This window comes from Ochotona curzoniae, unplaced genomic scaffold (assembly GCF_017591425.1).
Source record: "Ochotona curzoniae isolate NIBS_2020 unplaced genomic scaffold, NIBS_Ocur_1.0 contig_3502, whole genome shotgun sequence".
Classification (NCBI taxonomy): domain Eukaryota; kingdom Metazoa; phylum Chordata; class Mammalia; order Lagomorpha; family Ochotonidae; genus Ochotona; species Ochotona curzoniae.
This window is the reverse complement of record NW_024465886.1, coordinates 257,781-282,385: the sequence shown is the minus strand read 5'-3', so window position 1 is coordinate 282,385 and position 24,605 is coordinate 257,781. Positions and strand designations below refer to the sequence as shown.

The window sequence follows — 24,605 nt, the reverse complement described above, 5'->3', positions numbered from 1 at the left end:
TTCCACTGCAGTAGATATAAAACCTAATTATGTACCCCAAGAATAGTCCTAAGAATAAGGAATTCATTAATATCACACTCTATGAGTTCTGGATCCCAAAACTGTGAATCTAGGAAATCAAAAGTGTCAAGCTCTCCTCCAGAGAATGCCTTTGGGATACAAATGCTCTTGTCATTTACTTAACTACATTCTATATCAAGATGGCATATCTTTAAATAAAAACATTTTAAAATTAAAAACTAGAACTCTATTTTCATCTGTATATGCCATGTTACTTTTCTGAGCACACACGATTCAGAGTTTTTGTGATTTATTTTTAGAGAAGAACACTAAAGAATGGAACAACCACAGCCTGTTACTTTGGAACAATTCATACTGACTCATCCCTGCTCCTTGCGGAAATTACAGGTGAGCAAATGAAAGCGGGGTTGGTGGGCACGTCAAGCCAGGAGAGCCAGACCATGCCTCGCAACAGCTCATCCTGGCGAGGAGTCTTGCCCTTTAATTGCTAGAATGTGAACATAACATTTATTGCAGGTACTTTAGAATGTGGGTTATAACCATGGCTCTGAAATGTTCTTTATTCTTTAAGTAATTTGATTGGTTGCTATGGTTTCTGGTTTCAAAATGATGTGTTGGGATCTGATTTTTTTAATATTAATTTGTGAATTTATAGAGTAGGTTTACTAATTCTTGCCTTGGCAACAATTTTATATTATAGTCAACAAATGTCTTTTGGCTTTTGACTAGACACAGGCCACTGTGCTAGATGTTGGCAACACAACGAAACAGAAAATCATTTCTGTGCCCTTGAGGAGCCAGACAAAATACCTACACACATTGAGTAATGGCTCCAGTAACATCTGTGGGGCTGTTACTAGACATCTGGCATGGTACAGGTCACTGCGTGGATGGGCGAAGATGGGTCACTCTCCGTGGATGGGCTCAGCAGCACATGGCCTTCTAAGGTCATTTTTGATATCCTCAGGTTTCACATTGCCGATGTACTGCAGCTACTAAGCAGATGTGGGACTGAATTTAGGTTGGCAGCTGTGTACTTTGTACCCAACAGTGAGTGATGCATTACAGGTGCTCAGTTACCTGCAGGTTGATACACTGACACCATTGCTTGTTGGCTGAGGTACTTTATGACAAATGCCTTCATGCGTGATGCTGAAGGTAAATGTTGTAGTTTTCAGAGGAGGGTCAATGGAACCAAGACCGGGTCAGGTGGGAAGACATCATGGAGAGACCTTTTCGTGGACTTTAGAGGGAAGATAAAGATCAGGAGTGAGTAAAATGTCTTCCAGACAAAGAAATAACAGAGGCAGAGGGCTAGGGGAAGGAATGTCAATGGTGGGTAGAGCAGCAGGAAGCAGAACTAACAGGAAGAGAGGATCTGTGTCGTGGTGGGCTGGAAGAGGAAGGTGGGCATATGAGATGGTTCTGGTTGTTTACAGCTTGACCCTGTGCATCAAAGACTGTGAAATTGAGCTAGGTGGGTGAAATAATGAAGGTGGTGTTTTAACGAAGACTAATCTAATGGCCTGAGAGCAAAATAAATTATAGGGGAGAGAGAGAGGCAGAAAGATGTATGAGAGATTCTTGTGACAGGGGTGAGACATTGCAAAAACAACTGTATTTCTCAAGTGCCTTCAGCTTTGCAGTGGAAACTGGAATTCCTGATGGTAAGGGCTCGGCTCCCCAAGGCAGAGAGCTGCTAGGACCATTCAGCAAAATACCCCCCAGATAACCACAGTGACACTGCTACCCTTTTACATGTAGAACTTCATATGTCACTCCTAATCCCACATTCAGGTCTCAACAGGAAACAAATAATAGCCACCCTCCTTGGAGCCATCGGAGGAAGAAGGAACCCAAGCCAAGGGTCGTGAAACCCAGCAGCCCTGTTCTGGTTGCTGGAGTGTGCTGTCACAGAAAGGGGACTCTACCCATGAATGGTGGCAGAATAAGAGACAAGAGGAAGAGCGTGATTCCAGGGTGTGGTGGGGCTGGAGGCTGGAGAAGGGCCGAGCTAGACCAAGGGCTCATCAAGCATTTCCCTGAAATCTGTGATGTTCCCTCCTTCACTAAGTGTTACAGAGAGAAAAAAGCTTTTTGTGACTTTGGAAAACATCCAGATTGAGTGTACTAGCAAAGGGAAAAGTGGAATAATGAGTAAGACCCTCTCATTATTACCTGGCCAGCCTGGCAGTGGGGTGGGGACGGTAGGGGGTTAAAGTCTTGAATGCCATACATTTCACCATGTGCCAAATTTAATGGGGTTGTGTTGATGCTGTTGTTCAGAAGTGGTGGGATGGTGGGCCATCTTTTATACCCTCCCTTGGGGTTTTCGTTTCAAAATGCCTGGTAAAGGCTCATAAAAAGTACTGTTTGAGAAAGGAATGTGCCTTTTGGATTGTTTTATTGTTTCACAGATAAATTTGGGCAGCGGGCGTTTGTGGGCAAAGTCTGCATGGATTTGAATGACGCTGTTCCCGAATACAAGGAAACCACGGAGGAGTCCGTCAAGGAAACCCAGAGGTAAGCTGCTCGTGTGTCGTGCTTTGCCTGGAGGACGGATCACTGTGCATGAAGGTAGTCTAGAATGCAGAGGGACACAGCTGGGTAGGCAGAGAGTGATTCGGCCATTCTAGGTCATGTAATGGATCTGATGGTTTACAGGAAATCTGCAATTGAAATCAATAATGATTTGCGAAGAGCATCCCTCTGCAGCATGTGTTGGATGCCCATTGAAATCTCTTTTTTTGGGTAGGGAACTGAGTTTGACGTTCGCTCACTGACTGGCTCAAGGTCCTGCGCTCTTAAGCACCAGGGCAGCTCCACAACTTTAAGTTCAGAGTTCTTTATGCCACGGGGTGGAGCCTGTGGGTTAGTGAACAGAGGGAAAGAAAGGGTGGGCAAAAGCGTTTGCTATGGCAAGTGTGTATCTTCAAGTGATGGTAAAAGTTAAGAGTTGTCTGTGAAAGAAAATGTTTTACCAACAGTTTGAAAAAACGAGTTGTATTAACAGATTAATGTAAGACTCTAACTAAACAAGATTCTTTAAATTATCCGATAATATGTGCTTTTCTGGAATAACACTTGGAGATGAGTGAAAGAGGGCCAAGAAGACAATGGTCTCAGATTCAGATACTGGAAGTTGCTCGCATAGTTTTACTCTATACCCTTTCAATGTGTGTTCAAGGTGGCTTATGTCTCCCTTACTACCATTCTGTCCTGCAACGGCGTGATAAAAGTTGTTGTAGATATTCTAGAATGTTTATAGCATGCTAACGTAGGTAACAAGAATGCCCCCTCTCTTAAAATGTGGCCTCACAGGACATCTCCCCAAGCTGAAGTGGGGACCAGTAGGAAGGCAGACCCTGGCTCCGTGACTGCACTTCCCGGGTGTGGGGCCCAGAGTCTGGGAATTCCTGCAGTGATGTAGGTAGTGGCCAGCGAGAGCCTCTGCTGCCGCCAGGGGTAGAGCGGAGCTCACGAGAGGCTGCAAGGATTTGGGATGATGTCTACCTCCAAGAGCAGTGTGCCACATGCAGCTGTGCAAACAGAACCCATGGCCAGGCCTGCCACTGAATGTGCCTAGCAGCTGGCACAGAGAAGCCCAACGAGAAGCAGGGTCACCCTGCACGAGTGCCAGTCTTGGGGAAGGACTGTGAACACCTCCCTCACGCATGCCTCCAGGGCCCATCCACTCCCACGCACCCCAGGACCAGTTACATGAAACAGGATTGTTCCTCAGAGATGGGTAGCCCAGGGCAAGCAAAGTCCTGGATTCTTGCTGAGCTGGTTCCTGTGGTTCAGCAAAGCTTTCCAGGACAGGCTAGTGTCACCCCATGTCCTACCAGAGCTGCTAAGAACTCCAAACTCAGCATTTGAAATCCTGCTTCTGCCCCTGAAAAGCCGTGTGACTGTGAGCAAGTGTTTAGCGTTTGTGAGATTTCTTGTCATAAAAGGCAGATATCACTTGGACACTACAGAAAAGGATGTCACCTATTGTGTGAGCCTGTGTGGCCTTGCATGTTCTTGTAGGGGGATTAGCTGCCGCCCTTGAAACTGGCATGCCCTGTCAGGTCCTTGCAGCCTGCTCCTCCCTCACGGAGCTGGGAGAGCAGCGGAAGACGGCCCTGCCCAGGTGGCGTTCTCGACTCCTGGCTTTGGTCGCACCCAGCCCTGACCATTGTGAGCACTTGAACAAAAGAGCCCTCTGTCTCTAGCCCTTTCTCTGTGTCTTTCAAATTAGTCTTTTAAGAAGTGGTTGCTATTTAAAAAGAAATATCAGCATAATCTGGAGTCTTTGTGAGATGCAGACTTGAAATTAAAAGATGAATTAATGCATCAAGTCATTGTCTCCATTCATCTGGGTCACAGCATTCTTTTGCCCAACTTTATAGAATTGATATTCTCCTAAAATTTTTGCATGATCATGCTATGTGTGTTTGTATTTTAAAAAACTCCAAGAACTTGGTACAAGTATCGTAGAGTAGATCCTTGTCAATGAAGGACTTTTTTTAATTAGATAATTTTGCTTCTCTACATCCAGTATTATAGCCAGAGATTCTCGTACAGATTCCACTTGCTTTTCAGTGTGCGTACTCATTAAACCTACTCATTAAATGATTTTTGCCTGGGGACTTCAGGGGTTACATTGTTATTTGCGATCATGAGCTTTCCGTTGGTATTTTTTGATGCCACATTGAGATAGTCTACTGATCATTTAAGTACTTTGACATTCTTACATAATTTATACATAGCTTCTTGAGGATTTGTTTGGAAGCACGCACATACACAAAACTGCCACTTACTGGTTCACTTCTGACAATGGCCAGGAAGTGCTGACAGTGGCGGGGATGGACAGGGCAGGAGCCAGGAGCTTAAACCCAATCTAAGTCTCCCACATGGCTGGCAGGTACCCACGTGCCTGAGCCATCACCACTGCCTCCCAGCGTCTACATTCCCAAGAGCACCTTGTTGATTTCACAAGTATTTTTGTTGTATCATGTCTAATATCTAAGAGCTATAGGAGAAATTCTTTAGATAATATTTTCCAAGATCAAACCCTTTCCTGACGCAAGGTTTGGAAGTCAGGTTTCTCTTTTCCTTGTCCCGTCTTCCTTGATCTACATTTGTCCTCCGTAAGGGACGATAGTGACAAGTCGAGGGGCTGTTGTGTGATCATGGAGGGGAGGAGGTGCGCACCTCCTGTTCGCATTGTGTAGAGCTGTCAAGTAATTTTTGTGGCCTTGGTTGGCCTCCATTGCATTTTATTTCCCAAGCAAATGAATATAGCAGAAGGCAGTAAACATTAGCTAGTAAAGCTTCCCAGACAGGGAGAAAGTAGCTCTCTATGGGCTTCAGAATTGTCACCAACCCTGCAGGCCAAATGTTTAGGCTCACCCGTCTCATTCCCTGTGTTCTTTGGGCTTACTCCTCCTCGTTGCTCTAACACCCACCTTCGTAGGACTCCGCCTTTGAAAGTGAATGAGGATGCTTACGTCTGTGCATCTGTGTATAGACACACATATGTGAAAATGTGCATAGAGAGATGTTGTCTTTGTGTACTGGTTTTTTCATGTCAGAGAAGAGAGAACATGTGATGTTTGTCCTTCTGGCTTCTTATTTATGGCTGAGTAATATTCCATTGAGTAGATGGACCACACTTTGTCCTTATTATTATATATGAACGGTACAAGGGAGACTAATTTCCCATAAAATATGGGTACTATGTGGATCTCTACTTCTGCTTAGAGTTCCAATGAAACTTTTATTTTTTTTAAAGATTTATTTTATTTTTATTGGAAAGGCGGATATACAGAGAGGAGAGACAGAGAGGAAGATCTTCCGTCCGATGATTCACTCCCCAAGTGAGCGCAACGGCCGATGCTATGCCGATCCGAAGCCAGGAACCTCTTCCGGGTCTCCCACATGGGTGCAGGGTCCCAAAGCCTTGGGCCGTCCTCGACTGCTTTCCCGGGCCACAGGCAGGGAGCTGGAAGGGAAGCGGGGCTGCCAGGATTAGAACCGGCACCCATATGGGATCCCGGGCGTGCAAGGCGAGGACCTTAACCACTGCGCCACCGTGCCGGGCCCCAATGAAACTTTTAAATACAGCTCTAATATACAGTACTACCTTTGCCTGTACTTGTCATGCCATATACGTTTAAATGTCACAAAGTAAAACTTGTAGCTTGTACCAAGGGACTGTCGTGTTGTGATAACACAGGGGGAGATGAGGGAGGGGAAGATGGGAAGGGAGGAAGGCGAGGGAGGCTGCGTCTCACAGACACTCCAGATTATGTTGATGTTCCTTGAGCTTCTCAGTCGCTTTTTAGAAGACTAACTGGAAAGACACAGAGAAAGGAGAGATAGAGACAGAGGGCTCTTCTGCTCGAGTGTTCAGTTCCCAAGTGGCCACAGTGGTCAGGGCGGGGTCTGACCAAAGCCATTTATTGTGGAGAACAAATTTAGTAAACTAAAAAGTAAGTGATGATGCTGTGTGAATGAGTAGCCTGTACTTTAATTAGAAGTAGAGAGCCACATGGTTTCCACGTGCTTCCAGGTGTGTTCCGTGGCTATAGTGTCCGAGGGGCGGTCATAGGGCAGCACTCAGAGCTCAGCTGGCCGCACAGCCTGACTGCCGTGGGGAGACTCGTGAACAGCACGAGTGAGCGTGGACATGGACATGTCTCTGCGATTTCGCTCTCCATCTTTGGATGCAAATGAGAAAGCAAAGTAATCACCACTTGCTAATCTTTAATTAGTGTTGGATGAAACATGTGCAGCCTTAGAAATGTCTGCACGGAAACGTGGACGTGGGAAGATTTTTAGCCTTTGTAAACATGTTCCGGAAGGGGTTCTGCTTCCTGACGCCCCTTGGTTTCTGCCTTTCAGGTTTGTGTCAGAGATGCTTCAAAGGAACGTAAGTACGTCTGTTTAGAACGTGCATTTACACTGCCTTCGTGTCCGTGCGAGCGTTCGTTCAGTTTGCTAGAGGTTAGACTTTGCACATTTGGCTTCTCCCATACAGACAGAAGGATTTTCCTAGAGCCTTAAATTGTTATAGTAGACTCTTATAAACAGGTCAGCCATCTTTTATAGTTTAAAATATTTAATTAGCCAATAATTGCATATAGTAAAGTTATCACATGTGATGATTTGACATATATACACACTGTTTCCTGGTTGTCAATATCAGATTAAGGAACACATCCTAAGCACTCATGTGCTGCATTAGACCCCAGGGTCTGTCTGTCACAGAAATGCCGATGTAACCCAGCAATCTCCTTTCGGGACATATAAACATTGTCACAATATCCGTCATAGCTGAAGCTGAGATACGGAATCGGGTCAATGCCCACCAAGGGATGGGTGGGTAAAGAAAATGAAGAGCATCCATACACCCAAAGCGATATTATTCAGCCGTTAAAAGAAAAAACTGCCATTTGTAACAACTTGGGAGAATCTGAAGGACGTCATGCTAAATGAAATAGTCCAAACTCAGAAACACACACGAAAAAGTGACCCCACTTATTTGTACAATCTACAAGTGTCTGACTTAAAAAAAAGAAAAGAAAAGCATCTGAGACATTCCTACTTCCCGTCGGGATTCCTGCTCCTAGGCCTCAGTGTTCTGTTTGACACAGCCTGAGGTGAGGGTTTTGGCAGGTCTGGTTATTCACCATTTGCATATGTATTAATATGACCTTTGTGGTCATCTTGCATTTATTTTTCTTGGCTCTAAGACTTGTTGCCAGTAAGCAATACGAAAGTTGAATGAAGTCACATAGGTAGCCCTGGTCCTCGGTTTACCAACATTTCAGTCGGTGTTAAGTATGAAAAGCAGTCACCCACTCCCCATTCAGGGTAGCTTTCCCATCCCTCTGTTTTTCCTCCCTCTGCTCTAGGAGCTTTTAATTTCTCAGACCTGGTCTCTGGGGCAGAGGTGGAGGGCTGCATGGATGTGGGGTCCGGAAGTTGTGGGACTGGTGGCCGCCTCGCCGCTGACCCTGAGGCTTGTATTGCTCGTCTCTTCTCTGGTCTGGCACTCGGGCAGCAACCGGCCTGATGCCCTGGTCACAGGCTGCATCGGGTGGCACATACAGTGTGCGGGAGCCCTGCAGCGCGCGGCGGGTCCTCTGCCTTGCACTTGCCCGCTGTGGGTGAACCCAAGAGGGCATGCTTTTCTCTGCCGCCCCCTCAGCAGGCTGCACTGTGTGACTGCATTTAATCATTGCTTAGATTGGCAGGGCTGGCCTTTTTCCTCCCTTTTTGTGAGGTTCTGATAAAAACTACACACAACCACTCCAGTCTTCCATCTCAGGTGGGAAGACTTAGCAGAGTTTTGTAACTGCTTATCCTCACCACTCGGTGAGTCCTTCTGTCTTGGCTGGCCAGTCACCGCAGCCAGTGTAGACCTGACTCAGCAGCGACCTGCTTGTCAGGGGGGGTGCTGTGCCAAGTACCTCCGCAAGATGCATCAGCCCTGTGAAATGAAGACAGGCTGTGCCTCACTCGCGGGCACTCGGGCATTCTCCAGTCTCGGTGACCTCTCGGTCTAGGCTCCCCTGAGCTTTGATGTGGTGGGGGAGTGAGGAGCCTCGGGACTACTTCGCCCTTGGTTGAATTTAGCATTGAAGGATACTATCCTTCGTTCTCCGTTGTGAGCTGTTTCACGAGACTTAGGAGAGGGATTGTCCCTCAGAATGAAGATAGGAAGCCATCGTGCTGGGGGGGTTTGTGATGACTGCAGTCCCATTGCAGTGTTTCTCACCTCCAGTACCCCAGAGTGAAGCCCATCGTGACACCGCGCTTTTCCCTTTCTTGCTCTGAGACTTTGATGAGTGAACTTGGCAGCATCGCTGAGACCCATGGTCTGCACATTCAGGTGGGTGTACTTCTGTTGTTCGTGCTCTTGTCTAGACCTGAAGTATCCCTCAGGACCCTGACCATGACCCCCATTCCTTCTGCGGAGTATTCCCTGACCATTCTGCTGAGATCCCTGACCAGTGAGGTGTTACAGGGCCAGAAAGACACTGAAAGGTGTTGCGCTGACTCAGATCCTCGATGTTCTCTGATGAGTCTGTAAGAGATGAAGAGAACGTCGTACATGATGACGTCATGACGCTTTGTTTATTCTCTGTAGCACGCATTTACATCTCTTCCATTTCTCTATTGTTCTTTTAGAACTCTCTGACTCCATTCTAAGAGGAACTGGCTATTATTTAAAAAAAAAAAACGTCTAATTTCCACCTTACAAGAATGCATATAAAAGCCCCTTTGTTCTGAGTTTCTTAATTTAAAATTAGGAACAAAAAAAACCCTGTATCTTACTTTGACATTAAATTGTTGCAATTTAGGAATAAAACATTTTCAAGCTCACATCGAGAGTGCCCCTGTCCACAGCCAGCCTTAATTACACAGTGTGTAAAATTCCCTAAAGAATTGGTTATCTTATATGAACAGGCAAGTTGGAAACAAAACAGCACATTGACTCTTTCTGTGTTATGGAGGTGGTTTTTAATCTTCATGGTTTATTAACTTTTCTTGTGCTCCCATTTTCATTTTCCCTGCTTTGGCCCATGATATTTGAAAAAAAAAAATTAATTCAGTCTCACATATAATTCTCTCCAGGAGATCAATTTCAAAACTTAAAGAGTTTCTATTTTGGAAATAGAATACTTTTGTTTCTAAACATAAGATAAAAATAACATTTAAAAATACATGGAAGTTACAATAGTAAGTACACACACAGAAGCCAGGTGTCGCTGTGTGCCTCTCTGCATTTAACCGTGTTTATCAGTACGCTGTGCACTGACCACCTAGGTCTCCTTCCTTCTCTTCCAAGCATCCCAACAATGACGTGAGATTGCTGCAGGGCCAGGGATGGCGCTCACTGTCTAGGTGGAGCACCTGTTTATTTAGAATATTGCCGTTGATTCATTTGACTGTACGCAGGGACATCTTTTGGAGATAGAAAAATGGCATTGCCGTTCGTGTGAGAACTCATTTGCTCAGACACTGTTTCTGTAACATGCGCGCATCAGTTGGTCTGAAAGGTTTCTGTTTTCAGCAAAACCTTCTCGACATGATACAGGTGCGGTGGGTGTTGGCGTCCCAGTTTAGGTGCCACTCCACATCCCATAGCAGAGCGAGATGGGCTCAGCCTCGGAGCCCAGCTTCCTGCTGACGCGCACCTCAGGAGGCAGCGGGTGGGCAAGGTGTTCAGATGCCCACCACCCGTGTGGCAGAGCTGAGCGTAGTCCCGTTTCCTGGCTTCAACCTGACTCTGCCTTCTTGTTGGCATTTGTGCAAAGATTTCTCTGTGTCCCTCTCTCTGCCTTTCATATGAATAAAAGTTTGCCAACAAATTCAGTAAACTCATGTTTAGTCTTCATTGTCTGTCTCTGTGTTCCTTACAACAGCTAGCAGAAACCAGCCTTATTATTTTGAGGCAGGAAGTATAAGTTCTATGATGTTTTTGCAGAAAAAAAAACACCCTGAAAATATTATTTCCTTTCCTGCAGAGCCATATCAGTGAAAATTGTGAGGAAGTCCAAGCTGTGAAAAACTTATACCCCAGTTACAAAAACTACACAGATGTATATGATAAAAACAAGCTCCTGACAAATAAGGTAAATTGCGTATCATTACATAATCGTGTAAAGCCAGGCAGATATATCTCATTTTTAAATGTCAGTAGTAATCTTTAGACTTCCGTGACGTGCTTGTATTTTTCCAAGTAGGAAACAGCCCAGATTGCACATGTGAGCATGTTTGTTTGTCCTTAATGTTGGTATTTAGTTACAGGCTTTGTTCTGGGTGCGGGGGGCAGGGGGGATGATCTATAAAAAGGTAAATCCGACTCAATAAAAACGGATATTTTACTAAGAGAAATAGTTCATCAAGCTCACGTATTGAAGGCAGCACCCACTTTCCTGGATCATTTGCAATAATGATGAGAAAATCTTACTTTTCCTAATCTTCAGGAAACTGTAAACATAGGTGAGTTGAACGTTATTGGGTTATATGCGTCAAAACCATTGACACCTATCATGTCGAAACTAGATGCAGGAATAGAGAACAGCTCTTGGCAGCATCACTGCCGGATACCAAGCAGGAAAGCTTATTTCCAGAAAGTTCTAATCAGAATGAGAACAAGTGAGGCCAGCACCTTGGGGCAGTAGTAGGCTGTCTGCCTGCAGTGCTGGCATCTCCTACGGGTGCTGCTTTGTGTCCCGGCTGTCCCACTTCTGCTCCAGCTGCCTCTGTGGCCCGAGAAAGCAGCAGAGGACGGGTCAGGTCCTCGGACTCACTTGGCACTCACTTGGGTGCTCCTGACTTCAGATCTGCTCGACTCTGACCATTGCGGCCACTTGGAGAATAAACCAGGGGATGGAAGATGGTCTCTGGCTTCCCTTCTCTCTTTAACTCTGCATTTCAAATAAAAATCAAAAAACTTTTTTCTTAAAGATTTATTTTATTTTATTTTTTTATTGGAAAGGTGGATATACAGAGAGGAGAGACAGTGAGGAAGATCATCCATCCGATGATTCACTCCCCAAGTGAGTGCCACGGCCGATACTATGCTGATCGAAGCCAGGAGCCTCTTCTGGGTCTCCCACGCGGGTGCAGGGTCCCAAAGCTTTGGGCCGTCCTCAACTGCTTTCCCAGGCCACAGGCAGGGAGCTGGATGGGAAGCGGGGCTGCCAGGATTAGAACCAGCACCCATATGGGATCCCGGGCGTGCAAGGCGAGGACCTTAACCACTGCACCCTTGCGCCGGGCCCAAAAAAACTTTTTAAAAAAGCATGGGAACAAGTGCAACCCACCATTAGGTCACCATATAGATTAAGAAAAGAAAGCAACTTGACAGTTTTCCTCAGAGTCATAACATCTTCTAACTACGTGAATATCCTGTGCTGAAGATTGCATGCACCAAGCTGCATTGTTTTATAGAGAAACAACAAGAAGAAAATTGTAAGATCCACAAATTTGTTGAGACTTTGGTCAAGGAATATCTTTATGAGACTTCCCTGATGTATAACTTGTCCCCAGAGATCTTGTCGGTCTAGGTAGCCGTGAGTGTTCTCGATAATAGCTGTGTCGGAGCGTTGTATGTCCTGTTGAAGATAGGACGTAAGTGTTTGTGAGTGTAAGTCCTGTGTCGGATCTCTCTCCCCAGACAGTGATGGCGCATGGCTGCTACCTCTCTGCGGAAGAACTTCGCACGTTCAGTGAGCGAGGAGCATCGATTGCACATTGTCCCAATTCTAATCTGTCGTAAGTAGGCAGTCATTGCTCGATCAATTACGGATATTTGTGTTTCAGATTAACAGCTGGACACCTTTCTTTTCAGAGGCATTTTTCAAGATCTCTCTGCAGTAGCTATCATCACCGGCAGTGACCGCCTGGCCTCAGTTCTTTTTCACCAGTGGAGTTGTGAATGATAGCTCAGAGAGATGAAATAGCAGTAGTAAAGAATGCCCGTTGAGGTATGCTGCCAGAACAGAACCGGCCAATCAAGAAGCCACGCGTTATAAACCCTGGGAACTTGTTCCATCGGTGACAGAGACGTGACTGATGCTGATGAAAAGGCGATTAGCAAAGGCGCTCATTGAAAAGAGCGAAGAGACAGAGATTCTGACAAGCAAGGCCCTTGTCTTCACTCCTGAGAGAGGGTCTGATGGGCCCTCCCCAGTCACCTACGTCTAGCTTTCGGGCCCCCAGTTAGGTTCGACTGGAACTAGATAGACTGACTTTCGTACTTTCATGGAGAAAATAAACAGAGAAAATTTGAAGAGTACCACATCTCCCCAGATCTCTGAGTTGGCACAAAAAAAGTACAATAGGAGAGAAAAAAGCACAATAGGGAATTTATCACAAGGAGTTTAAAAAAAAAAAAAAAAAACTTTGAGAATTTATGGCCAAAGACTCACCGATTGCTTATGCTGGCCAGATGTTCCAGGAGGCCCCCATTGCTGTTTGTGCTGTTTAGGTGGAAGGAGGCACAGTGCTACTAGGGGCCAGCGTGCTGCTGTTTATGTCACACTGCCAGGTCTGATGGAGGCCAGCTCACATGGCAGAGTCCTAGAATCATTTCCACAACTACAAAGGATCTATTTATAACTTCCTAAAAATTTTACAGATCTGCATCAGATGAAAGCTATGGCTTGTCATCTTTAGAAGCAAGCCCATCAATATAACATAACCTGATTTCAGAAAATTTCCTAGGTCCTGTGATGCCAGTCCCTGGCTGCTAGCTTAAAAGCCCAAGTTAACACAAGGAGTTATTTGGCAGGAATTCACAAAAAGTATCTTTCAGAAAATAAAACAAAGAAGGAGAGGAGGTTATTTCAGACGCGTGTGTTACTGCTGTGTACTGCCGGAGTTTATCCCTTATGAGGTAGTATACAAAACAGAACTCAGAGTTACCCACCCAAGGAGCAAAGAGCTCGGGGGTCATAAACCGCAAACAGGAACGGAACAAACTCCAGCAGCAGGAGAGAGCCCCTGGCAAGTATCCACTGTTGGAAGTCTGGGACTTGGCAGTTCACGAAGTTGTAGGTCAGCAGCAGTATCGGAAGGTGTCTAGAGCCACTTGATGTGTTGCTGGGTATTCTGAAGAGCTCACCAAGTCCTGAGTTTTCATGTATTAAATGACCACACCAGATAGTGAATCATGCCTGCATACAGCTGAGCAACTCTAAATATGCTCTAACTTACCCAGACAGAAGGATTTGCTATCCCCAGGGTGAGTTTCACAGCATCCTCTAGATTGAAATCTAATCTAGTTGCAGTTGAGATTTGAAGTTAAATTTCTTGAGGACACATCTCTGTTGAAATGGTATTGTTTATCTTTTTCTAACAACATTCAGAGATGAGTGTGCGTTGGAGGTTTTGTTTGTATCTTGGAGCAAACCTCGTTGAGCTTTGTACCTTCTTGGGCTGTAAGAGGTCAGCCTGGCTCTCCTTCGTGTTTCTAGAAGGGTAGCTCATCTGTTACGCCCGGCGTCAAGTTTGGAGTTCTACCCCGGGTCCATCTTTCCCGCTCACTGCTGACCTAGGAGCCCATCTTGAGCAGTCAGGACTGGATTCACCAGCCTGCACCCTCTTCTCTAGCTATAGCTTCATGTTTGATTTTACAAGTGTAGTCAGGTAAAGGGATGATGCCCATCGCAGGAACCAAGTCTTCAAAAATATACAGTAACCAATCCCCGAATCAAACAGGACTCTTATACTCGTTGCAGCATTTCATTTCTTCATTTATTTCTCCATCCACAAAATACCCTGTTTTCCATTTTGGCCCCTGCTCCTCTGTAGCATCCTGAGATCAACTTTGGGCCAAGGATTGTAACTTTTTATGATCCCTCCTACTCGAAGACTTGGATGGTGATATGTTTTTGTTGGCATCGGAGCTCTCGCAATAGGAAAGAGAGATATTAGCAATGTCTCTATCATTGTTATTAGTCCCTTTCTTTATGGAAGATATTTTAGAAATTAGAATGACAGAGACTGGGAGAAACAGAGTTGTTGTCGTTGCTGTTGCTTTTTCCATTCTGGCTTACTACCCAGATGGCCAAAATGGCCAGAGCTGAGCCCGACCAAAGCCAGGAGCTTTCTGCAGATCTTCCAGATGAATGCCAGGGGTTCAGATCCTTGGAGCTTCTTCCTAGACTTTCCACACCTTTAGCAGGGAGCTGGGTTGGAAGTGGAGAAACTGGGACACACACGTACAGGATGCCAGGGTCACAGGCTGTGGCTTTACCCACTCCATCTCAATGTTGGTCCTGTTGGTCTTCTTTGGATGGTAGTGCGTGAATCTCATTCTGACATCTTCTCTCTCCACAGGCTCAGCAGTGGTGTGCTCAACGTGCTGGAAGTCCTGAAGCATGAAGTGAAGATAGGTCTGGGAACAGGTCTGTAGTTCACACGTTGAAACTCTAACAGTGGTTAGTGTGTGTATCCACTTGGGTTTTTTAAGACTTATTTCTTTTATCTGGAGGAGTTGCAGAGAGATTTCCCCTGGTTTACCACCCAAATGGCTGCAGTAGCTACAGCTGAGTTGGTCTAAAGCTGGGAGGCAGGAGCTTCTTCTGGGTCTCCCACATAGGTGCAGGGCTCCAATGACTTGAGTCAGCCTCCACTGCTTTTCCAGACCATAAGCAGGGAGTTGGATCATGAAATGGAGCAGCCAGGACATGAACCGGCACCCATATAGGGTGCCAGTGCCTGCAGGTGGATAATTAGCTTGCTATGCCACCACACTGGGCCCTGCGTGTGTCCATTTGTAATGTGACTCGTGTGCAGGATTTGTATTATTTAAGAAATAGTCTTATCACCTGGCAGTGACTCTGAGAAAACAGGTTGGAAGCAGTCAGGGATGGGATGCAGAGGGAAAAGTTCTCACTACTCTGCCATGTAAGACCTCATCATTTCTTCTGGGGTGTTTGGGAGGTTGTTAGGAAGGCCCTTGATTTTTGCTGTTTTTACTTTGTCCTCTGGCTACGTTTTAATGATCTATGTTTGTATGTTTTTAAGTTTTCAATAGCTTTATCATCACAAATGCTGTTTTAAAAGAGAATTGTTTGACCTTGCCAAAGCGATCACACATGCAGTGTGTGCTGAGTGGCTTTGATTTCAGACCGAGTTGAGCCGAATGAGACCTCACGGTCCCCAAAGGCAGTCGCAGGTTTACTAGGCTGAAGGATGTCCTGGGTGGCGAATGAATTGGTGACACTTCCTTTCTTCAGGATGTGTTGTAGCTCTTTTCCCTGGGTGTGCAGAGTCACTTGCTTTGAAAGGAACATGTGGAAAATGAGTCGCCTGTCCAGGCGTCTGCTGTGCGCCTTGTGTGATTGCACTGTTAGGAGAGCAGTTTTTGTCTTATCGTCCATCCGCTGGTTTATTCCCTGAAGGCCCACAGCAATTAGGATCGGGCCACACTGGAGCCACAGTCTGGAAATCACTTCGGATCCCCTTGTAGGTGACAGGAACCAAAGCACCGAAGCCAGACCTGTGCCCTCCATGGGAATGTGCTGGAATCACTCCACGGGAATGTGCTGGAATCAAGCTAAGATTGGAAACCCTGCGTAGGACCCCACTAGGCACGCCAGACAGCACCCCAACCACTGTGAGAAATGTTTTTCCCATTATCCCCTTGAAATTAGATGTTTGTATCCTTTGAGCAGTATTTCTCACCTCCTACAACCCTAGTCCCCAACAACCAGCACTGTGACCTTTGCTTCTGCAAGTTTGACTATTTTTTTTTTTTTCCAATGTGTTTCAGTCCTGGCTACTTCTCTTCCAATTCATCTTCCTGTTCTTGTTCCCAGGAAGACCCAGTCGGAGCTCCATCCCAGCTCCTAATCCACCTGGTCCAGATCTGGATGTTGTGGGTCTTTGCTGTGTGAAACAAATCCAACCATGCGTTGATGCCAAGTGCAGACCTTGAGTCCTTTCACGTTAGACTATGGCTAACCTGTGTTTATAAGCAAGAGCTTTTCTCTAAGCATATTGAAAACTGAATATTTGTCACCAGAGGCAAAAAAGGACCGCAGAAGAAGGGCAGCCAAGCGCACTGTGGTTCCATTCTGTCCCCTAACGTCCCTGTTTGGCTTTGTGTTACCTGCCACAGATGTCGCGGGTGGCTATTCGTCGTCCATGCTTGATGCTATCCGAAGAGCCATGATGGTTTCCAATATCCTTTTAATTAATAAGGTAAATGAGAAAAGCCTCACCCTCAAGGAAGTCTTCAGACTAGCTACTCTGGGAGGAAGCCAAGGTAATGACCGTTCTCTTTCTCTCATGATGTGCAGCGTGTCAGTCTGTGTGGATTGGTGTGCAGAGTATAATGTGAACACGACTGATGCAAATGTGCTGTGCAGGGACGCTTGGCGGTATCGAAGAGACCAGCTATCCATGACTTGTATATTACAGAAGTGCCATGAGACATAGAGGGTAGACAGTCAGGGCTTACTGTTTTGATGAATTCGCTTTCTTGATATTCAGTTATCATGTTAATCGCTCCAGTAAATGTTTGCATCGATCACATGCATATGAATTCCTTAAAGTGATGCATTCTCCCATTGAGTCCAGCAGTTTTCTCTCTGTGGACCTGAGTGATCATGGTGGGATTAATAGCCAGATTCTTACTGAGTTCTTACTGTGTGACACATTTGGAGTGCTGCCACTCCCGTACTAAGAAGGAGCCCAAGCGAAGACCACACAGCCACCGAAGTGCACTGTGCTGTGATTTGAATATAGAAAATCTGGTGTGAGCAGGGGATCTCACCTCGCCCTGTCCTGCCCTTTGGCAGATCTCTCGGTAAATCCTTGCCGAGGCCGTTTGGTTTATATATTTAAATACACCAGTTATTCAAGTCTACTCAAAAGAAGAAAGATGTGAAAATGTCGCTGGTTGATATGGAAATGTTACTTCTAAGCTTTCCCCAGTTTTCATGTATAGTTATATTTTATGGCAAAAATAGAAATTGGAAGTTCTTTGGGTTAAGTCACGTTAGAATGATAGCACAATCTGAATGAATGATGGTGAAAGAGAACATGAAACTATATTAAAATCACACTATAAGTACATCTCACTCAGGGATGTAGATCTGTGATCATTATCCTGGGTCTTAGAAATGGAGAGTCGTTGAGACGGAGAAGGTCCCAGAAAGGACAAAGGCCAATAATTTTTCCCGAGTGATTTGTCTTTGATGATCACGCCGAAGGACGTTTCAAGAACAAGTGACAGCTATGGCTTCACATTCCCCTGCATCCTGTGGTTTCGTCTGTGCTGAGTGTGATGTGTCCTCTACCCCTCCACATACCACCACTGTGTTGGCACGTCTGAGTCCGAGTTCAAGTAGCTGTTTGACCCTCTGTTTTTATGGAACTGACAAGTTGGATTGATACACTACGTTTTGCGTTCTAGGCTCTCTGTGACTGCTTCATCAGGATGCAGTTCCTGCCCAAGCCGGCATGGGGTGCCTACCAAATCATTCCCCTCTCGCTGTGTAGCTCTTCAGTCTATCTCCTGAACCCACTGGCCCACTGGGCTTACTGTTACGACAGTTCTTGTCTTTAACGTATGTCTCTACTATAATTTGAGTGGAATAAGATGAATGGATTTCTATTTAAACTGTGGCCTTTCTGCTTTTCCTCAGGAAGATTAAGACATGCTTGAGTAAGCTCTACAGAGCCAGCTTGGCTCTGAAGGCAGCAAAATTGCTTTTGTGATGTTCGTTTTGAGTCACTCTGACCCCAGGAAGGTCCGTTTGTAACCATTTGAATTTATATCATTTATAAATTCACCGAAAGCAGTCATGTCTTTTTGGTTGTTTGTTCCTGTACTTTTCGAATTCTCACGAACAACCCAGCTAGTTTCTAGACTTTCCAGTTTCCCTGGACCCTGGCTACTAAATACCCAGCGGTGTTATTTTGAATACAGACATTAAATCCATGCTTGTGAAGGGTAAGAAGAAGTAGAGCTAATCAGTGAAGAGAGGGAGAATTTCCAATGAGTTTGTATGATTTTCAATCCCCCCCTCAACATACAATTAGCAGAGGTCACTTAACTGCTTCTAACATTTCTAATCATTTTCAACCTCCCATCTTGTTATGATAATTCTTCGCATTTCTGAGAATAAAAGAGTTGCCTTTTAGATAATCTTTTAAGAACAAGTAGGATGTCTAAAGCAGTTACTGGAGAATTGACAAGTCTTCTGGGTACTCCTGCAGAGGAATAACGTACCCAGGTACTGCCCAACAAGGGTAATGGATGCAGTATTTCCACATTAGACTGTATCCTGACAGTGACAGGATGTAATACACGCATAAAGAACTGAATGGCTGGTGCTGCACCCTGGATAAGCTTGCCTTTACGCAGGCTGCTGTCTGTGGCAGGCCTTACTCGGGGCGTTGGCTCAGCAGCGCTTTAGAATCAGCATTTCCATTGAGTAGGAAAGTCAGCTGCCCCCCTTCTAAAGCTAAGTCATAAAAAGGAGAGATGTTTTCTTTGACATCCAAAGATCATGGGACACAGAGTAGCTCTGAGATTAGTAACATCATTGTCCTGAGTTAGAAGTGCATCCTTCTCCAACCGCCTCTGAGGCTGCAAAGAGATCCGTCAGCTCTGTGACGCTTAGACTGCTGCGGCATGAGAACTTGTTACTGAGAAGCCTTTATAATGGGTCTGTCAGCAAATATGCAAAAGAGTTATTTTAAAAAAATTTATTTAAGAATCACTTGAGCTGTTCTACAGAACAAAACAGCTAAAAAGTTGAAGTATTGGGGGAGAATAGGAAGGAAAAAGAAAAGGGGTGTCTCGTCAACCATCATGATTCGAATGCCAAAAGAAAGGCCCAGACCATCTGGACTGTGACATACACTGGGAAAGCTGCCAGGGACACCCCCAGATCCTTGACCATGGTGGCGAGGGCACGGACACCCTCAGGACCTTGACCATGGTGGCGAGGGCACGGACACCCTCAGGACCTTGACCATGGTGGCGAGGGCACGGACACCCTCAGGACCTTGACCATGGTGGCGAGGGCACGAACACCCTCAGGACCTTGACCGTGGTGGCGAGGGCACGGACACCCTCAGGACCTTGACCGTGGTGGCGAGGGCACGGACACCCTCAGGACCTTGACCGTGGTGGCGAGGGCACGGACACCCTCAGGACCTTGACCGTGGTGGCGAGGGCACGGACACCCTCAGGACCTTGACCATGGTGGCGAGGGCACGGACACCCTCAGGACCTTGACCATGGTGGCGAGGGCACGGACACCCCCAGATCCTTGACCATGGTGGCGAGGGCACGGACACCCTCAGGACCTTGACCATGGTGGCGAGGGCACGGACACCCTCAGGACCTTGACCATGGTGGCGAGGGCACGGACACCCTCAGGACCTTGACCATGGTGGCGAGGGCACGGACACCCTCAGGACCTTGACCGTGGTGGCGAGGGCACGGACACCCTCAGGACCTTGACCGTGGTGGTGAAGGGAACTGTTTTATTCTCAGACTGGACCTCACCTTGCTTGCTGTGTTCCTGTAAGATGTCCTGTGACCTCTCTGGGTGCATCGCCTCACCACTAAGATACTAACTTTTTGTCCTACTAGTGTACATGTTGGCAGACCGTGTCCTTGCAGAGTCCTTAGTGTGCTCGTGTGGTTGCAATGCTAACCGCTGGTTCACTTGTCCCCCTCTGTAGCACTGGGGCTGGAGAACGAGATTGGAAACTTCGAAGTGGGCAAGGAATTTGATGCCCTCTTGATCAACCCCAAAGCATCTGACTCTCCCATTGACCTGTTTTATGGGGATTTTGTTGGTGAACTTTCTGAGGTAGGTAAAGGAAAATTAATTGAAAGGTATTTAGTGAGTTTGTCATAAGGGTTTCCTTGTAGAAAAGAAAAATCAGAACTAAAATATTGTGATGGAATTCAGGAGAGTCTTCAGAGGGGAGCAAAGTCCTTTTGATGATATTTTAAAATTCACATACTTGGAATGTATTTGAATGTGTTTGTCAGTAAATAACCTTGATAAAACCAGCACCTGTTGGGCACTTGCTGCATGATTGGTAGGCAGGGGCTAAACACTTTCCTACATAACTTTATTTAATCATCAGAACAACTCTAAGGGATATAAGGATGATTCATATTTCCATTTAACACAGGGGCAGTGAAGCTTAAGGAATGTTAAATGATTCACCTAAGGGGTATGGCTCCTAGAAGTGGGTGGAGCTTGGACTGAAACCCAGGACTTTGGTTATCAAGTGCTAGGCTCTTGACCATTATGCTAAATGATTTTTCTTAATTTTATAAGAAAATGGGTTTTGTTCTTATAAGTGTTTCCCCATGTATAAAATACACTAATTCATCTTACTTTAATCATAAGATCTGGAGTTATTTTAAAAGCAACATTCACTTATTCATTCTGCTTATTTGGAAGGCAGAAAGCAGTGTAGAAAAAGAGACAGACTCTGAGGCCATCCACCCCGGTTTGGATCTCCCACATGGGATGGAAGAAGCCCAAATCCTACCGCACAGGAGCCGAGGTCTTCAGAACAGCAACCAGGAGCCCTGAGCGGTCCACAGAAACAGAACAGTACACTTCCTTTGGGACTAGGGAGAGGAGCTTTCTCTGGTCCTTACTTAGTTCCAACTTTGGATCCCCACCATCTCCTGTAATGACCATGAGGGTCGCTCTGAAGCCACTCCCCCCCCAAAATTAGGTTAGACAGAGAACAACAAGGAAAGCTTAGTACCAAACAGGAAACGGTTAGCCTGGACTCACATATACGTTACTAGGTAGGACACGAACATAAGTTACTCCTCACTAAGGTATTGAAGATTTCTCTGCACACCCCTCCTAAAACTGTTCTGCGCCTTAACTGTTGACATATGCCTTGTTAGATTTATAAGCCAACATGGAAATGAAAATAGGCACGAGACAGCTGAATAGTATCCTATAGCCATTTTAAGGTGTGTAGCAGCCGGTTGTATATAAACCAAAATTGAAAGGTCAATGAAGCAGTCACAGGATGTGCTTAAGAACTTGCATTTTCTAACATATTGGTCACTCAGTACCAAGTCATTTAACTCCGTAAGGTTGTAAACATTTGTTGATGTTATGTTGTGGCTCTTAATTGGTCAGAATGATATTCTGCCAACTCTGCCTTCAGACCAGAGATGGTCTCCCCAAGAAACAGTTGAATTTATCTGGACAGTAAGATGCTGGACACTGTGCAAAGTACACGCTTGCAATGAAAGAACCATGACTGGGTTTGGACTGTAATACTGCAACTAGGTGGAGAAATCCACCATGGGGAGAGGGTACAGGGAGGGGTCAGGGGAATCCCAGAGCCTATGAAACTGTTATAAAATCAAATGTAATGAAATTTTAAAAAGAAAAAGAGATTGAGACAGAAGCAGATAGTGAGGGCTGAGCTGGGCCAAGGCAGGAGCCAGGAACAAGGTGCAGCTCGCACTGGATCGGCAGGAACCCAGCAGATCAAGGCAGTGCCTGCCGCCGCTGAGGGCGCAGCCAGCAATTTCTAGACATTGAGTGTCATTTTCTAAGTGTACAAAATAATGTTCCTTATTATTTGTATTTTCCACTTCAGGCTGTTATCCAGAAATTTCTCTATCTAGGTAAGTGAATGTTTCATTTTTATACTATATAAAATGTTTGTCTTTTTCTTAGATATAGCTCTCTTTATTTGCATATGACCATTATAGTAATATCTTGCTTTGATTGATTTTTTTTCACACTCCTAAACATGGCTGCCTGAATACACGTCACCATCCAGGGAGTGCTAAGCGAGGGGCGGAGTTCGAAGGGAAAGGTCTCAGGGCAGGCTTCCTTCTCCCGCTCTGCCCCGGCAGCCTGGCCTGCCGCTCTGTGTGTGATGAGTGGACTCAGTCCCCACGTGCTTTGCATGGACTTACCTTCAATTATACACATACAGAGACGATGAAGAGGCAGCAGGCCTCCACTTGGCCCCCACTCTGTCAGCTGAACTCAGTACTGAGACTTTGAAATGGAAGAGACACAATCGTTATTTCTTTAAAAAAATCACTAGAAATAATTGTAGCACCTATGAAAGCTATATATGTTTGTGGGATTCTGTGTGATGTGTCTCAATACATGTGTGCAATATGTAATATCCAATCAAGCACAGAACATTTCTTTATAGTAAAAATCTACAAACTCCTACCTTGCGCCTTTGTGTTAGCATTGTCTGTGGGTACCCCACTGTGTGACCCCCAGAGCTCCTACTCGCCCGCCAGGCCTAGTGCCCATCAGTCCACCTGCACACTTCCCTGCCCAGCTCCTGGTAACCAGTCTGTTTTCACCTCTATGAACTCGCCTGTTTTCAGACGCCACATACAAATGAGATAACGCGATACCTGTATTTTTATGCTTGGATTGTCCCACTTAGTGGAATGGGCTCCTGTCCATGCTTTTGTAAGAGACAAATCCCATCCTTTGTAAGGGAAGGGTGATATTTCGCTGTGTTCATGTACCAAGACTACTTTATCCGTGGACACTCGGCGGCTCCCATTTCTCGGCTGCTGTGGACGGCGGGGCAGTAAGCAGTAACGTTAGCTCTTGGTCTGCCTTCCCTTGCCCGGGCCAGCTCACCGAGGAAGCTCCAGGCCGTCTTCCCCAGTGCTTGTACTGACCCATAGCCGCGTGGAAAGCTCCCTCTCTCACCAACGCCTATCAGTGTCTTCCTGATGGTAGTTGATCTGGCGGGGGTGACATCAACATGAGCTTTTGTGGTTTTGATTTGCATTTCCTGGGAAATTAGTGATATTGAGCTTTATTTATTTACTTACTTACTTAAGCAATTTGTGTGTCTTTCTTTGATCACTGTCAGACGTACTGCCTGTTTCCAAGTTGGACTGTTTGGGGTTTTTTGCTGTTGTTTGTGTTTCTCTTGTATTCTGGATCCTTGCCCATTCTTGGAGAGCACAGGTCCTGCAGACGAGCCCCCCCAGGCTGAGCTGACTCTGGGGTGAGGATGAGCGCCTCCTCCCGGCAGCCCTGAGTCCAGCCGACGCGTTCTCTCTGCCCGCTGCCGTGCTCAGATCCACCATGGCACCTTCTTTCTAGAATCCTTCCCTGGTCAGTCAGGAGCAGGCTGAGCGAGGGCAGCGACAGCAAAGGCAGCCTTTTGCGCTTCTTCTCTTAGAAGTGAATTTTTAAAAGTTAAATCTGTCCTGCACAGCCGTTAAAATGCTGACTGACACAGGAGCACTTCGTAAACGATTCCTTGATTTTTCTTTCAGGAGATGACCGAAACATCGAGGAGGTGTATGTGGGTGGAAAGCAGGTGGTCCCGTTCTCCAGCTCCGTGTAAGAGCCGTGAGTGTCGGGGGCCCCGGGATGGCCTGGTCCCACACCGCTCTGCGCTCAAAAGGAGTTCGAAAGCCAAACATTGTCCCTTGTTCTCGGGCTGACCGTCTCTGTGTGTAGCTGCAGTGTTCCCTGGCGAGTTGTTCAAAGGAAGCCAAGTTAATTCACAGTTCTTGAGTGGGACATTCCTAACTTGGTGACTTGTTCGGATGTACTGTAAGCTCAAAAAGAAAGAAATGTAATTGCTGGTGGTATCACATATATATAAATGTGGAGAGAAAAGCTATTTCCACAAGGTTAGGTATTTTAAGCTAATCAAAGTAAAAATTCAGAAGCTAAAAATGAACCCTTGAGTATATTTTTATGAGAGCGCGAAAGTGAGATTTTAAGCAAATGTTGGAAAATGACTTCTGATTGTGTTTGCAAAGGGGCATACTGCTTTCTAAGGTGAACTCGCTCAACTTTAAAGCCTGTTTCTAGATTAACCTTGTGTTTTGGACACTTGCACTTCATGGAATTTACATTTCAAAGCTGTGTTATTGTCGTATTTTGCTTTCCTTGGGGGTGAGTGTCAGAACTGAATGTCCGTGTTTTTTCTTCTTAGTACAGTTCTGCGCTTCAAAGTGTTCACTGCAAGTTGGATATTACAGATGTAAAGTTTGGTAGAAATTTTATTTGTAGAAATACATGGCATAAATAGTTGCATTTGTGTGTACT

At 45.7% G+C, this 24,605-nt stretch overlaps 1 protein-coding gene across 1 annotated transcript in view; it reads left to right on the top strand.

Annotated features, from left to right (window-relative positions):
• GDA (guanine deaminase) overlaps positions 1-24,117 on the top strand; it is a 53,372-nt gene extending 29,255 nt beyond the window's left edge. The window contains exons 4-14 of the mRNA XM_040980937.1: positions 321-408; positions 2,439-2,544; positions 6,913-6,940; positions 8,798-8,905; positions 10,545-10,652; positions 12,203-12,300; positions 14,869-14,936; positions 16,655-16,801; positions 20,239-20,369; positions 22,150-22,177; positions 23,822-24,117. Coding sequence (XP_040836871.1) covers positions 321-408; positions 2,439-2,544; positions 6,913-6,940; positions 8,798-8,905; positions 10,545-10,652; positions 12,203-12,300; positions 14,869-14,936; positions 16,655-16,801; positions 20,239-20,369; positions 22,150-22,177; positions 23,822-23,892 — 981 coding nt within the window. The 3' untranslated portion in view covers positions 23,893-24,117. The remainder of the gene's footprint in view (positions 1-320; positions 409-2,438; positions 2,545-6,912; positions 6,941-8,797; positions 8,906-10,544; positions 10,653-12,202; positions 12,301-14,868; positions 14,937-16,654; positions 16,802-20,238; positions 20,370-22,149; positions 22,178-23,821) is intronic.
• Positions 24,118-24,605: the final 488 nt, after the last annotated feature.